Source organism: Otolemur garnettii, unplaced genomic scaffold, assembly GCF_000181295.1.
Source record: "Otolemur garnettii isolate 467f Iridium unplaced genomic scaffold, OtoGar3 scaffold00276, whole genome shotgun sequence".
NCBI lineage: Eukaryota > Metazoa > Chordata > Mammalia > Primates > Galagidae > Otolemur > Otolemur garnettii.
In genome coordinates, this window is record NW_003852671.1 from 318,439 (window position 1) to 330,493 (window position 12,055).

The 12,055-nt window shown below is 42.8% G+C and overlaps 2 protein-coding genes across 3 annotated transcripts in view; one reads left to right on the top strand and one right to left on the bottom strand.

Annotated features, from left to right (window-relative positions):
* METTL3 (methyltransferase like 3) overlaps window positions 1-9,424 on the top strand; it is a 15,363-nt gene extending 5,939 nt beyond the window's left edge. The window contains exons 2-11 of one of the 2 annotated variants that reach the window (XM_003803034.3): window positions 3,038-3,255; window positions 3,342-3,746; window positions 5,013-5,188; window positions 5,850-6,066; window positions 6,295-6,482; window positions 7,126-7,164; window positions 7,338-7,446; window positions 7,564-7,629; window positions 7,801-7,913; window positions 9,196-9,424. In XM_003803034.3, the coding sequence (XP_003803082.1) occupies window positions 3,038-3,255; window positions 3,342-3,746; window positions 5,013-5,188; window positions 5,850-6,066; window positions 6,295-6,482; window positions 7,126-7,164; window positions 7,338-7,446; window positions 7,564-7,629; window positions 7,801-7,913; window positions 9,196-9,307 (1,643 nt within the window). In that variant the 3' untranslated portion in view covers window positions 9,308-9,424. The remainder of the gene's footprint in view (window positions 1-3,037; window positions 3,256-3,341; window positions 3,747-5,012; window positions 5,189-5,849; window positions 6,067-6,294; window positions 6,483-7,125; window positions 7,165-7,337; window positions 7,447-7,563; window positions 7,630-7,800; window positions 7,914-9,195) is intronic. The other variant, XM_023508797.1, reaches the window with a different exon arrangement.
* A 481-nt stretch (window positions 9,425-9,905) lies between these two features.
* Window positions 9,906-12,055, bottom strand: part of TOX4 (TOX high mobility group box family member 4) — a 20,278-nt gene continuing 18,128 nt past the window's right edge. The window contains exons 8-9 of the mRNA XM_003803035.3: window positions 11,247-11,410; window positions 9,906-10,610 (exon numbers count right to left, since the gene is read on the bottom strand). Of these exons, the coding sequence (XP_003803083.1) occupies window positions 10,550-10,610; window positions 11,247-11,410 (225 nt within the window). The 3' untranslated portion in view covers window positions 9,906-10,549. The remainder of the gene's footprint in view (window positions 10,611-11,246; window positions 11,411-12,055) is intronic.

A 12,055-nucleotide genomic window follows, 5' to 3' on the forward strand; every position in this document is an offset into this window, starting at 1 on the left:
TTTTTTTTTTTTTGAGACAGAGCCTCACTTTATTACTCTTGGTAGAGTAGCTGGGACTACAGGCTCCCATCACAACGCCCAGCTATCTTTAGAGAGGGGTCTTGTTTTTGTTCAGGCTGGTCTCGAGCCTGTGAGCTCAGGCAGTCTATGGGCCTTGGCTCCCAAAGTGCTAGGATTACAGGTGTGAGCCGCTGCACTGGTCTTTCTTTCTTTCTTTTTTTTTAGAGACAAGGTCTCACTGGCTCAGGCTGGGCTTCAACTCAAGGGCTCAGGCAATCCACCCACCTCGACCTCCCAGAGTGCTAGGATTACAGGTGTGAGCCACCTTGCCTAGTCCCATCACTCCAGTTCTGTTCAATGCAAAAATTTTCTTTATAGTCTTCCAAGTAAGTTAAATAGTAATTGTCACTTAGATTTCTTACATATTTTTAACTTAGGTTAGTTACTCTCTAATTTTTTTTCAGTCAGACCTTTAAAGTGCTTCATGACCCTTGTGTATGACACACCTCTTTGACAAAGAACTATTATTACTTCAGCTGGCTAAGTTCTAGTCTAAGATTCAGCAAAACGGAAAGGAAGGATAAGTAAGCAAGGTGAAGACAGTTTTTTCAAACAATTTCAGTTCAGGTCCTATTTAATATTTCATGTGTACTTTAAGTAAATCACATTAAGCTTTCTCAAAGGTAGCATTTTGTTCTAATGTAAACTTTTTTATTTTATTATTTTATTTTTTTCTTTTAGAGACAGAATCTCACTTTGTCTCCCTCAGGAACAGTGCTGTGGCGTCACAGCTCACAGCAACCTCCAGCTCTTGGACCTAGGTGATTCTCTTGCCTCAGCTGCCCGAGTAGCTAGGACTACAGGTGCCCACCGCAACACCTGGCTATTTTTTTATTGCAGTTTGGCCAGGGCCGGATTTGAACCCACCATCCTCAGTATATGGGGCTGGAGCCCTGCTCACTGAGCCATAGGCGCTGCCCCATTTATTTATTTATTGAGACAGAGTCTCACTTTGTACCCCTTGGTAGAGTGCTGTAGCATCATAGCTCACAGCAATCTCAAACTCCTAGGCTTAAGTGATTCTCCTGCCTTAGCCCCTTGCCTCAGCCTCCCAAGTAGCTGGGACTACAGGCACCTGCCACAATGCTCACCTATTTGTTCTAGAGATGGGGTCTCGTTCTGACTTAAGCTGATCTCAAACCTATGAGCTCAGGCAGTCCACTCACCTTGGCCTCCCAAGTGTTGGGATTACAGGTGTGAGCCACCTTGCCCAGCTAATGTGAACTTTTTGAATCTTACTAAGGGTAAGATGGCTACCCACCTTGTGAATTAATAGTAGATTATAACAATACACAGTGAGAAAATAACCATTTGGTAACTAGGGCTTCATCAAAGTATAAGATTTTTGTGTGGATGAGTGGTTCAGGTCACATCATTCTTCGTCTAACATTGCCATCTGTACACTCTCTGATGACCAGTGTCTTTGAGTCATTAAAATTCAGATTACAAGATGTGGTGGCTCATGGTGTAATCTTAACACTCTGGGATGCCAAGGTGGGAAGATCACTTGAGCTCAGGAGTTGAGACACCAGCCTGAGCAAAAAAGAGATTTCATCTTTGCTAAAAATAGAAAAAATTATCTGGCATTGTGGTATACCTGTAGTCCCAGCTATTTAGAAGGCTGAGGCAGGAAGATTACTTGAACCCAGGAGTTTTGAGGTTGCTGTGAACTAGGCTGTTGCCACGGCACTGTGGCCTGGGCAACAGAGTGGGACAATGTCTCAAGAAAAAAAAAATTCGGCTCAGCGCCTGTGGCTCAAGCTGCTAAGGCGCCAGCCACATGCACCTAAGGTGGCGGGTTCGAATCCCCAGCCCGGGCCCGCCAAACAACAATGATGGCTGCAACCAAAAAATGGCCGGGCGTTGTGGCGGGCGCTTGTAGTCCCAGCTACTTGGGAGGCTGAGGCAGGAGACTCGCTTGAGCCCAGGAGTTGGAGGTTGCTGTGAGCGTGATGCCATGGCACTCTACCCAGGGGGATAGCTTGAGGCTCCGTCTGAAAAAAAAAAAAAAAAATTCAAATTACATGTCTGAAAAAGTTAATCTGATCCCAACTTAGGTTGTGGGAAATATTTCTGGCTGCTATTAAAATGTAGGTTGGGTATAACATTTAGCGTGAGAGAACAGAGGTGATTGGGAAATTTAAGTTTACTGTGCTAGGGCCAAGTGTAGTGGTTCACGCCTTAATCCCAGCACTTGGGAGGCCAAGGTGGGTGGATTGCCTGAGCTCACAGGTTTGAGACCAGCCTGAGCCAGAGTGTGACCAGTCTCTAAAAAAATAGCTGGGTGTTGTGGTGGACGCCTGTAGTCCCAGCTACTTGAGAGGCTGAGGCAAGAGGATCATTTGAACCCCAGAGTTTGAGGTTGCTGTTAGCTCATGCAACGGCATGATGCAATGGCACTCTACCAAGGGTGACCAAGTGAGACTGTATCTGCTAATTTACTTGCTTTGCAGCATAGCAAGGACAAGGAATTAGGAAAACACCTTTCACCCAATAGAGAAAGAGTAGGTGGTTCCTAGAAAGTCTAGGATTATCTTGGCAAACCAGTGAATGCTTAAGGTTGATTTAGGAAAGATAATAAGGTACTAAAGTTGGCCCCAAAGAATTTCCTATATGGAGTAAAAGATCTGGGGCAGTGCCTGTGGCTCAGTGAGTAGGGCACCGGCCCCATATACTAAGGTGGTGGGTTCGAACCTGGCCCTGGCCAAACTGCAACAAAAAATAGCTGTGTGTTGTGGCGAGTGCCTGTAGTCCCAGCTACTCAGAAGGCTGAGGCAAGAGAATCACCTAAGCCCAAGAACTGGAGGTTGCTGTGAGTTTTGACGCTACAGCACTCTACCAAGGGCGACAAATTGAGACTGTCTCAAAAAAAAAAAAAAAGAAAGAAAGAAAAGATCTGTGTATTGGGAATGCTTCTGAAGAATGTGTAGGCTGACAGTTGTTGCCCTTTTTCATTTTCACTTCTCTTTATTATTAGATTTACGGAATCCAGAGGCAGCACTATCCCCAACCTTCCGTAGTGACAGCCCAGTGCCTACTGTCCCCACTTCTGGTGGCCCTAAGCCTAGTACAGCTTCAGCAGTTCCTGAATTAGCTACAGACCCTGAGTTAGAGAAGAAGTTGCTGCACCACCTCTCTGATCTGGCCTTAACATTGCCCACTGATGCTGTGTCCATTCGTCTTGCCATCTCCACGGTAATGACCTGATAACGTTAAGGTCTCCCACTTATTTTCAATTCATGATCAATGTCTTATTGTCCTCTCCTATCTTCCTCCTCCAGCCAGATGCCCCTGCCACTCAAGATGGGGTGGAAAGCCTCCTACAGAAGTTTGCAGCTCAGGAGTTGATTGAGGTAAAGCGAGGCCTCCTACAAGATGATGCACATCCCACTCTTGTGACTTATGCTGACCATTCCAAGCTTTCTGCTATGATGGGTGCTGTGGCAGAAAAGAAGGGCTCTGGGGAGGTAGCAGGGACAATTGTAGGGCAGAAGCGGCGTGCCGAACAGGACTCAACTACAGTAGCTGCCTTTGCTAGCTCTTCAGCCTCTGGTCTGGCCTCTTTAGTATCAGAACCAGCCAAGGAGCCAGCCAAGAAATCAAGGAAACATGCTGCTTCAGATGTCGATCTGGAGATAGAGAGCCTACTGAACCAACAGTCCACTAAGGAACAACAGAGCAAAAAGGTAGGTGTCATATAGAAATACTGTACACAGTGTCCTCTTAGATATAGGTTTTATTCATAGGGATTTACCCTTAGGGCAACGAGTAATTCTTGGAGAATTTAAAGCAGTGGTTCTGTAAGGATGGTCTTCCCACCCCCTCCCCTTTCCCAGAACACCTGGCTATGTCTGGAAACCTCTTTCTTGTCACAAGATGGGGAATGCTACTGGCATCTAGTGCATAGAGGCCAGGGATGTTGCTAAACATCCTATGATAGCAGGATATCCCCCCACAACCAGGAATTGAAGGAACGAATTGACCCAAAATGTCAATTATGCTAATTTTAAAAAAAACCCCAATTTTGAGAATCTGTCATTGAATCTGGAAAAGTCTTCAGATCAAGAGAAGAAGAATCCAAATATAGAAATACAGTGACATAAATATATAGGAATACTAGAAGATAGCCTTATAGACCAGTAATTATGGAAATTTATGATTAAACAATGCAGTTTGGTTCTGAGTATATTATACTAACACAGTTCTCATCCATTTGCTACCTCTACCTCTGTGAGTTTGAACAAGTTGATTAACTTCTCTTGAGCCTTAGTCATCCCATCTGTAATGTGAGGATAACCATAGTACTCTCCCTCACATAATAGAATTGTTGAATAGTCTTGTGAGCTGAATAGTAATTACTGTACCTTGGCTCAGTACCCAGTAAATAAAAGTGGTTTTTGTCAGAAGAAATGTTTTCCTGAGGAGGGAAGATTAGCTTAATGCTTAGCAGCAGAAACCAAGCCTCTTGCATTTTAATTTCATTCTAAATATAGATTTGCAAGGAAGGACTGAATCCCTGACAAATTTCTTATCCTGAGGTTCCAAATATCTTAAGTTAGCTGACTTCTCCGTTTATAAGACACTGCTGTCAAATAGAATTTGCAGAGGTAGTTTAAGACTCATTTGATTGGCTCAGCGCCTGTGGCTCAAGTGGCTAAGGCACCAGCCACATACACCTAAGGTGGCGGGTTCAAATCCAGCCCAGGTCCACCAAACAACAATGATGGCTGCAACCAAAAAATAGCTGGGCGTTGTGGCGGGCGCCTGTGGTCCCAGCTACTTGGGAGGCGGAGGCAGGAGACTCGCTTCAGCCCAGGAGTTGGAGGTTGCTGTGAGCTGTGATGCCACGTCACTCTACCCAGGGCAACAAAAACTGTCTCACAAAAAAAAAAAAAAAAAAACAACTCATTTGATCTACAAACCTTTTAAATCCAAGGCTGCTTCTGTCACAGGTCAGCCAGGAGATTCTAGAACTATTAAATACAACAACAGCTAAGGAGCAATCCATTGTTGAAAAGTTTCGTTCACGAGGTCGAGCCCAAGTGCAAGAATTCTGTGACTATGGAACCAAGGAGGAGTGCATGAAAGCCAGTGATGCTGATCGACCTTGTCGCAAGCTGCACTTCAGGTCTCTTGGGAGGGAATGACGTGGGATGGGTTTCCCAGAAACAGTCATTCCCTTTCAGCACATTCCTTCTAGTCATTGGAGTTCTGGCTATAATCCTATTCTTAAGTTCGTGATTTGTTTAAGTCCTCTAGACCAGCGGTTCTCAACCTGTGGGTCACAACCCACAGGAACTTGTATTGAAGGGCTGCGGCATTAGGAAGTTTGAGAACCACTGCTCTAGACACTGAAGGTGTACTTATAAAAGTGGAATTGTGTGGGAAGGAATATAGGCTGTACACCCAAATAGCTGTGAGATTTCTTAAAATGCTCCCTTCTTCTTGGAATAGTAAGGCATCTATCTTTAAGCCACAATGAAAAAGCTAAAGTTCTCTGGAAGGAAGATGATCTTAGGAGAAATAGTAACCTGAACTCTTAGGTCAGTATTTTATTTTCTAACCAACCAAATCCTTCCTGTACTGCTTGCCTGCCTGTGGTAAGAGAAGAAACCAAGTCTTTGCTCAGAGAGAAATTATAATTATTCCTCAGTGTGAATTATGGATTTCTATGTCATCCACTTCTCTTCCCTTGAAACTCTTAGAGGAAGCTTAAACATTTGGAACTTGAACTGTAAGGTCTACCTCTTGAACACCATCTTGATTCTGATTCTCCTTTATTTCCCCAGACGAATTATCAATAAACACACCGATGAATCTTTAGGTGACTGCTCTTTCCTTAACACATGTTTCCACATGGATACCTGCAAATATGTTCACTATGAAATTGATGCTTGCATGGATTCTGAGGCTTCTGGCAGCAAAGACCATACCCCAAGCCAGGAGCTTGCTCTTACACAGAGTGTTGGAGGTGACTCCAGTGCAGATCGACTCTTCCCCCCTCAGGTACCTGTCTGCTCAGAAAACTCAATTCAACACATGGACTTAAGTTTGCGTAGGGAAGCCATACATGTAGGAAAGCAGGGTAAAATTCAGCAATCTGTTTTGCTGATTGGGAATGGAGTGGGATAGGTGTGCTTATAAGGGAACAGGAAAATCAGATGCAACAGAGGGACTGGGGCCATGAATCTGAGAGTGAAGGAAGGGAAGATGACCAAATACCACCTTACGCAGTGGATCTGTTGTGATATCCGTTACCTGGACGTCAGTATCTTGGGCAAGTTTGCAGTTGTGATGGCTGACCCACCTTGGGACATTCATATGGAGCTGCCCTATGGGACCCTGACAGATGATGAGATGCGCAGGCTCAACATACCAGTACTGCAGGATGATGGCTTTCTCTTCCTCTGGGTCACAGGCAGGTAATACATTTCAAAGATACGTAGGTTTGGGCAGATACAGAAAGAGTATTGGGTGGGAGATAAAATCCTGGGTTTTCGGGGCAGCACCTGTGGCTCAGCGGGTAGGGCGCTGGCCCCATATGCCAAGGGTGGTGGGTTCAAACCTGGCGCCAGCCAGCTAAAGCAGCAGTGGCAACTGCAATCAAAAATAGCCGGGCGTTAATGGCAGGTGCCTGTAGTCCCAGGTACTCGGGACTCTGAGGCAAGAGAATTGCTCCAAAAGAGTTGGAGGTTGCTGTGAACTGTGACACCATAGCACTCTACCAAGGGCGACAAAAACTGTCTCAAAAAAAAAAAAAAAAAACTGGGTTTTCCTAGCCTTGTCTTTAAATGTATGACTGATTCAGCCTTTCCCCCTACTGAACCCTAATGCCTGTTTATAACACAATTGATACCTTGAATTATATTTATCTTTACATTTGTTCAAGAATGTTAAGGTCATTGAGAATAGATGTTTTCTTTTCCATTCTTAGATCTACTCTTGCTTTAATGGTTTTTTACATGTAAATGTTCACTGAACTGAAAGTGTTTCTACTGTTTATGACACATCAAATATTTTATAGGGAAAAAATATGAATATACAAGTAGTTGTCTTTCTTTCTAGGGCCATGGAATTAGGCAGAGAATGTCTAAACCTCTGGGGGTAAGTAGCAGTATGTTGCTTTTTTTTTTTTTTTGAGGGAAATAAATATTTTTTGTGGTAGGTGTTCCCTTTCCCCAGAGTCTTCCCTGTGATTCCTTGCCTTTGTGGATGGTACTGTCCCCAAACAACAAAAGCCTAGTTAAAGCTCCAGTTCTTCTTTCTTATGGTCACAGTTATGAACGGGTAGATGAAATTATCTGGGTGAAGACAAATCAACTGCAACGCATCATTCGGACAGGCCGTACAGGTCACTGGTTGAACCATGGGAAGGAACATTGCTTGGTGAGCAGCTGTGGGGCGTAATTCAGTAACAGAGCATAAAGGGGGATTATTTGATTTATTGAGAAAAGGTTCAAAAGCTGTGGTTTCATAAGGTAATCTCTCTTTTATGGTGTGCAGGTTGGCGTCAAAGGAAATCCCCAAGGCTTCAACCAGGGTCTGGACTGTGATGTGATCGTAGCTGAGGTATGTGCCTCCCCAGGTATCCAAAGCCTCCACATTTTCATTGATAATCAATTATCCATGTCAGGTGTATCCTCATTCTAAGTTTTTCTCATTTAGATTATAAATGTAATAGAAAATGGGTAGTATTATAATCTCGGGTAACTTTAAAAGTAGCTAGTTTTTGTTTCCTAGGTTCGTTCTACCAGTCATAAACCAGATGAAATCTATGGCATGATTGAGAGACTATCCCCTGGCACACGCAAGATTGAGTTATTTGGACGACCACACAATGTGCAACCCAACTGGTAAGGTGACTAGAGAACAAGCTAGTTCCTGGGGCAAAACTGTCTTATGGTCAAGGTCAGAAGTTAGGAGAGCTACTCCTCACATTCTTCCAGTCTGTAAATGAGCTTTAGAGGAGTCATAACTTAAGCTTGTATTTAAACTGTTTTATAGGACTCTCCAACATTCACTGGACTTCCAACAGGTTCTAGGATTCAAAACACTGCTCTTTATGGTCTCTACTCTTTTTTTTTTTTTGAGACAAGAGTCTCACTATGTCACCCTTAGTAGAGTGCCATAGTGTCACAGCTCACAGCAACCTCATACTCCTGGGCTTAAGTGATGATTCTCTTGCCTCAGCCTCCAAGTAGCTGGGACTACAGGTGCCCGCCACAATGCCTGGCTATTTTTTGCTTGTAAGTTGTCATTATTGTTTGGCAGGCCTGGGCTGAGTTCAAACCTGCCAGCTCTGGTGTATGTGGCTGGCAGCCTAGCTGCTGAGTTACAGGCGCTGAGCCCAGTATTTCTGTTTTTAGTAGAGACAAGATCTTGCTTTTGGTCAGGCTGGTCTCAAACTCATGAACTCAAGTAGTCCACCTACCTCAGCCTCCCAGAGTGCTAGGATTATAGGTATGAGTCACCGCACCCAGCCCTGTGGTCTCTACTCTTAATAAATTAAGGATCTTGGCTCAGTGCCTATGCACAGTGGTTAGGGCGCTGGCCAAGTACACCAAGGCAGGTGGGGGCCTGCTAAACAACGACAACTGCAACAGAAAAATAGCCAGGCATTGTGGCAGACACCTGTAGTCCCAGCTACTTGGGAGGCTGAAGCAAGAGAATCACTTAAACCCTAGAGTTTGAGGTATCTGTGAGCTGTGATGCCACAGTACTCTACCAAGGGCAACATAGTGAGACTCTATCTCAAAAAAAAAAATTAAAGATCTTTAGCCATTTAATGGAATATAATATATCTTCCCCCCAGTAGTTACAAAATATCTTTTTAATCTGTTAATAATTTTAATGTCTTTCACCATTGTTCCAAGAATACTGATTATAGCAAGGCTGTGAAGTAGGTCTGGCTAGGCTTCAGTTACTAACCCTTACATAATACAGGTCCAGCCTGTTTTAATACCAGAATCTCTGCCAATTTTGGACCAAACTATCACATACTGTACTTTTTAAGAATTGGCATGAATATTTGATGAGAAGATAGGCAATCCTAACAAAAACAGTGTATATTTTAATACTGTTAAGTTCTTTAATTCCAGGATTTCTGATTTGCCCCTTCTTTTCTTGTTGTTTCAGGATCACCCTTGGAAACCAACTGGATGGGATCCACCTGTTAGACCCAGATGTGGTTGCACGGTTCAAGCAAAGGTATCCAGATGGTATCATCTCTAAACCTAAGAATTTATAGTCACTCCCATACCAAGCTAAGCATCTGTAGCCATGGCTGTCTGCAGGATAAACTTGAAGAGTAATATTTTTACAATAGTTTTCTTTATTTAAATAAACATTTGTATTGTAGTTGGGATTTCAAGGTCAAATTCTGGCTCTGCCACTTAATAGTGTGTGATTTCTTATAGGTAAAATGGAAATGTTACCTCATTGGGTTGTTGTGAGGGCTCAAACTAAATGAATGCATGAAAAGCATTAAAATGCTAGACTACAAAGGTTCAAAAGTGATTAGCAATTAGTACTGTATGAATGTGGTTGGTTAAGAAGGGGGTTCTTTAGGATAGTTGTTTCTCAAGGTAAGAATTTGAATTTCATTTAAAGTTATCACCACTAAGACTACTATACTCTAAACTTTTGTTATTCTTTACAACTATGTGGTTTTGCTAGTCTATTTTTTTTACCTTATTTCCAAGAAAACTCTTATAAACACATCTTAGGTTAAATAGGTGCCTAGGGTATGAAGAAAATTAGCCTATATATTAATGTAAGTGAAAACATCTCTGGTCTGTCTTTTAAAGATATTTCATCAAACACAAGTAAACACAACTTCTTTAGACTTCAGTGAAACCTCTTATATATATTTAAGGATAGATATAGAGCTCCACGTCTTATAAACTGTGATAAAACTTAGATAAGGATTTGACTACAGAGAGAAATAAATAATCTCCAGGATGATGTCATTTTCCCTGTAGCCCAGAGGGCCTACTGTTGAAAACCTTTGTTCTCAAAACAGCGTGTTGATGTGCTAACAGTAGTTCCCTGTTTTAAGAGGGAATCTTTAATGTAATCTCTTACCCTTTAAAAATGGATGTACACAGTGGCACTAGGCTCAAAGCTAAGTACTCTCTCACCTTAGTATTTTAGGCAAGTCCTATGATAATTATACCAGTAAATTTCCTCAAACCACCACCATCCCTACCATCATTAAGTTTTGCTTGTCCATATTCCCTTCACTCTTTCCTTTGCTATTACCCGTGGTATTTCTGCTTGTAGTTAAAAGGAGAATAAGCAATTCCAGATTACAGCAAACTCAACGGCTCTGCTACATAGCCTTTGCTGAAGGGAGAAAAAGGGGGAAAGTATGAAGGGCCATCCTGGGTTGAGATCAGGCACTGCCAGAAGCCAAGCTTGTGTTTCAGAAAAAGGCTCTTGGACATGTTCCCAGAAAATAAATCTTCACTGGCTTGAAGAACATGAAGGACTATTTCACAAACACCACGGTGTTTGAATTTCTAGAGGCTACCCAGGCCAGGAATACATCCCTAGGAAAGAAAAAGACATACACAAATAGAATTACACATGAATAGAAAAGAATTATAGCCTAGAAAAATTATTTTTAACTTCTCTTAAACAAGTAAGATTTCCTGTAGCAGCAAGGTGAGTCAGCATTATCTTAGGAATATAGGAACAATAGGTCTAAAAGTCAGAAGTAGAAGCAATGCCAATCTACTGAAGAGGATCTGAGATAGGAAATAGAAATGCCTTGTTTCATGGATAATGGCAGTTTCCAGGAGAATCTGGAGAGAAGGGTAAACTCCAGGATTTCTCCCTGACCTCCTCAACCCCAACCCCCTAGCACCTTACTGTGCTACTTTTCACTTTTCCATTCCTCTCCAAGTTTTCATTCTGTAAGTGATCTGATTTGCACTAAGGATTAGAAAGCTAATAATCACAGTGAAAAGTGAACTGACAAGTGTGAATTGCTAATTATGTCATTAGCTAGGGAGGAAATAAATGTAGTCTAGTAGTTCCTTTGATCAGACTATATACACACACACAAAAACAGTAACCTATAGTATCTAAGGTAAGGTAACAATGATTATATCCTCAAGGATGCCAGTTTCCAACCAATTAATTTAGCAAAACCTGCATTATAAGAAGGGGAATGATAAGCTCACCTGCAGTGCTTCACCACACACTCATTGCTGCAGTACTCATTGTCCCAGTCCTTGCTCACAACTGGAGGGTTCTCGCAACCAGACCTCACACATCGAGGCTGGGGTGAGAGGGTCACAGGAGACCCACTCACCAATTCAACATCCATCTGAGAAGGAGACTCAACCTATTAAAGGAAGAGGGCAGCAAGGTGGATTAGACTGTTTCCTGTCTAGTTAGTGAGCTAGTCAAGTTATCCCTGTGAACCAATGGAGCAACAGGGGGGTAAGGTTTCAGAAGGTGAGTTTTTGGTGCTCCTTTCTATAGCCCAGCTTCAGAATTTTGCCAAGCAGGTTAATATCAAGATTCTTCCCATCCAGTGAAAGCTAGGCATATGCTAGTGCTCTTTAATTTTAATAAAACCCATTACTGACCCTATTCTACATTTGAGTAATACTCCACTGAAAAGTATAAGAAGAATGTGAGTGGGAAGAGGATTAGTAAGTTCTCACCTAATAGGCACAATTTAAGGGTATGTGGCACACCTGGATGAAGGGCTCAACAACCTGGAGTTTACCTAACACAAACATGTAACCTGATTGTACCCTACCATCTGAAATTAAAAAAAATAAAAGAACGTGAGTAGAGGTTGAGTCACTTCAACTAAGCTAAGTAGAGAGGGTTAAGAGAAGACAAAATGTGGTGCTATTAGAAACAGGGAAACAGGCTCGGCGCCTATAGCTCAACCCGCTAAGGCGCCAGCCATGTACACCTAAGGTGGCGGGTTCGAATCCCCAGCCCAGACCCGCCAAACAACAATGACGGCTGCAAC